Below are 2,937 nucleotides of genomic sequence, written 5' to 3'. Positions count from 1 at the left end.
TCCTAAGGCAGGTTGTGTAAATATAGTCAAATCAAACATCACCATTATTCACCAATAACAGCCAACCAACAATATATTCATGCCAAGTATAATGAACACTCAAACGTGCTAAATAATCACAATACATGTAACAGAAACTGGAATTCCAGATTCCAGATGAGCCCAAACTTGTACAGCCCATTGTAGTGTTGAACCACACCTGTACAGTGTGAGTAAAGGCAAGTTATTATAGCTTAATACTGTCATCCAATAATGATGTCTTCTTGGGTTGGAAGTGACAACACTTTAATGATGGACTAACAGCTGAAGTGGAGCATGAATGTTCAGATTGGAATGATGTGGACCAAACCAAATAGACTGAACACACACTCACACAAAACATGATACATACCATACATCACAGGTTGTAACATGAGGCACAGGAATATAGAGGAGGTAATAGAGACCATATTGCATTATGCAATACTTACACATGCTAAATGGCAACTTCGATTCTTTGCCTTCTCTGATGTGCTGTATGTGCTGCAGAGGTTGTCGGAACTTAGAGCCCGTCTCCAAGTCGGCACATATCAGGGTGAATTATACTGATATACTTTATAATACTTTTATACTATATAATTGTTACTTAAACTTACTTTACTGATAGCACTAACATTAATACGAATTAAAACAATGGGAAAACTCCTCAGACCTGGATGAGAATGAGCAAACTTCTTTTATTGTGGTCAATCAGCCAACAATTCTCTAAGAGAAATTGCCAATTTGAAAGTAACAAAAGAAATCCCAAAAACCCAAAAGAAAAAGCATCTTCATGAAGAGCATCGGCATGCAAAAAACAAAAACCCTCCGGACGGACCTGCAGAGTTACAGGATTTTTTACGCATACACATATGGCCCCAAAAATTCTCCTCTATATATACGCTTCCACGCGCCTCCTTATCGGTCCCCCCCCCTCACAGACCGGTTTTCATATCACCTTTTCATTATGTCATCTTATTTACCGGAATCATCTCATATGTTTTTGTAACGTCCTGTTCCTTGCAGTCCCCTTGTTTTTTTCCTTCACCTTTTGCCCATATGCCCATTTATGGATTTTTCCTCCTCTTAGTTCCCCGGGACCCAGGCCCGGGAGCCCAGGCCTGTGACCCTGGGTCTTCTTCATTCGCCATAACAATTATGCCTAAACAACAATTTTTGTTATTAAAAAAGTGTGCTCAAAAAGAGCTTCACTCCCTGGTCAAAGTTACATTTGCCTCTCAGTTTTTTCCTTGCCAGACGTCCGGAAGATTTAATCCTTCATTCAACTACAATGGGTAAGTTTCTCCTTTGCTATTTTCTACTATACATAATTTTTAATAATTATAAGTCACTCTATGAGTCTGATTTATGTCAAAAGTTATTATGTTAAAAGAAAGCTCTTATCTAAATTATTTCTCATACAAGAAAGCTCTTATCTATTTGTCATCTTATATTGTCACTATTGCTAAACTCCTGCTAAACTCTTACTGCTATACTGTTGTCATTATTATTAAGCTATTGCTACTATAATGTTACTTGTGTACAAAAACAATGGAGTTCTTTGCTGACTCCTCTAATCTGTTAACTGCTTGAATTTTGATATGATCTCATACTATGATCTCATGCTATGATCTCAGCCTGTCCTTGGTCAGGCTGGGCTTGTTTACACTTATCTCAAGCTCCCGTTCCTCTATCTCCTCTAACTCCTCTTATCTCCCTTCAGATCCCTCGCATCAGCCAGCTAGTCGCCCTATCAGGTCCACACCTCACCATCCTCGTCCGTCTCCCTACCCAAGGCCAATGGCCGCTGATGTCATGGAAAGCTATCGCCGCTTCCAGCTACTTCATATTACCCATGAGCCCGTTACGTGTCTGGAACAGCTCTGTTCTCCTGACCTCCCCGAGCATCCTCATCTGCTGTTCCATATTGTGAGAGGGCCTCTTACTAGCACGTCCTCGACTCAAACCCCTCTGCCTAACCTCGTGGATCAGAGAACCCAAACTGATGGCTGTCCTCATGTTGAGCTTTGCAACCCTGAGCTCGGGACTCCCGCTTCTCCTCCTCCTCCAGTGCCTCATGCCTATATCCGTCCTCTCAGTCCTGCCTTGGCATCTCCTCCCTCTGATTCCGGCCCTGGAACCACAGATTACATTCCTTCTTCTCCCTCTGATTATGGCCCTGGATCCCCAGACTATTCCCCTACTTCGCCCTCCGATTACTGAGAATGTTTATAATAACCAATAAACCTATAACCATTCCCTCTGACTCCAATGTGGTTCTTATAGATATATATATCTCATATATATATTATCTTCAATTAATCATTACACCACGTCTTATAATAATAATAATAATATATATATGTAATAATAATAATTATAATAATATTATAATGTTATGTGTATTCTCCTAAGGTTCAAGGATTTTTCACAACAAGGTTTACTTTCTAAAAAACCTGGTGGAACAGAGTTGCTCTACTGTGGCTGGCACAAGTGGAAGTGGGTACCTGTACTTGACTGTGCACAGGATATAGCAGTCACTGCAAGGTTGATGTCCTTCCCTTTTTTGGTCACAAAAAAAGAAGCTGGCAGTAACAGGTCATGTGACTGGTCTGAAATACCCCTGCTAGAAGGCTTCCTTCATGTATTCCTCCATAACCTGCTTTTTGACCACTGAGAGAGGATAAACCCAGCGGCTGCAAGGTGGCGTGCAAGGAAGGAACTCAATGGCACAGCAACACTCATGTGCTGAGGCAGGCCACTGGCTTTTATTATACTGAAGTCCTTCTAAACTGTAAATGTGATTGTGAGGTTGATGTAACACAGATGTGTTCAATCAGTAGCTGTGTGACTGTGAGCAGAGAAGTGTGTGTATTGAGGGTTTTGAAAACTGTAGCAGCCATGTGTGCATGGCACATT

The 2,937-nt window shown here is 41.1% G+C and overlaps 1 protein-coding gene across 1 annotated transcript; it reads left to right on the top strand.

Annotated features, from left to right (window-relative positions):
• Nucleotides 1-952: 952 nt before the first annotated feature.
• LOC132856316 (DNA-directed RNA polymerase II subunit RPB1-like) lies at nucleotides 953-2,241 on the top strand. The gene is made up of 2 exons (XM_060885852.1): nucleotides 953-1,313; nucleotides 1,742-2,241. Exons 1-2 carry the CDS (start codon nucleotides 1,310-1,312, stop codon nucleotides 2,239-2,241), a joined length of 504 nt encoding a protein of 167 aa, XP_060741835.1. The 5' UTR covers nucleotides 953-1,309.
• The last annotated feature ends 696 nt before the right edge of the window (nucleotides 2,242-2,937 follow it).

The sequence above is a fragment of the Tachysurus vachellii genome, chromosome 13 (genome assembly GCF_030014155.1).
Source record: "Tachysurus vachellii isolate PV-2020 chromosome 13, HZAU_Pvac_v1, whole genome shotgun sequence".
NCBI lineage: Eukaryota > Metazoa > Chordata > Actinopteri > Siluriformes > Bagridae > Tachysurus > Tachysurus vachellii.
Note: the sequence above shows the minus strand (reverse complement) of the source record. Positions and strands in the feature narration are given on the sequence as shown.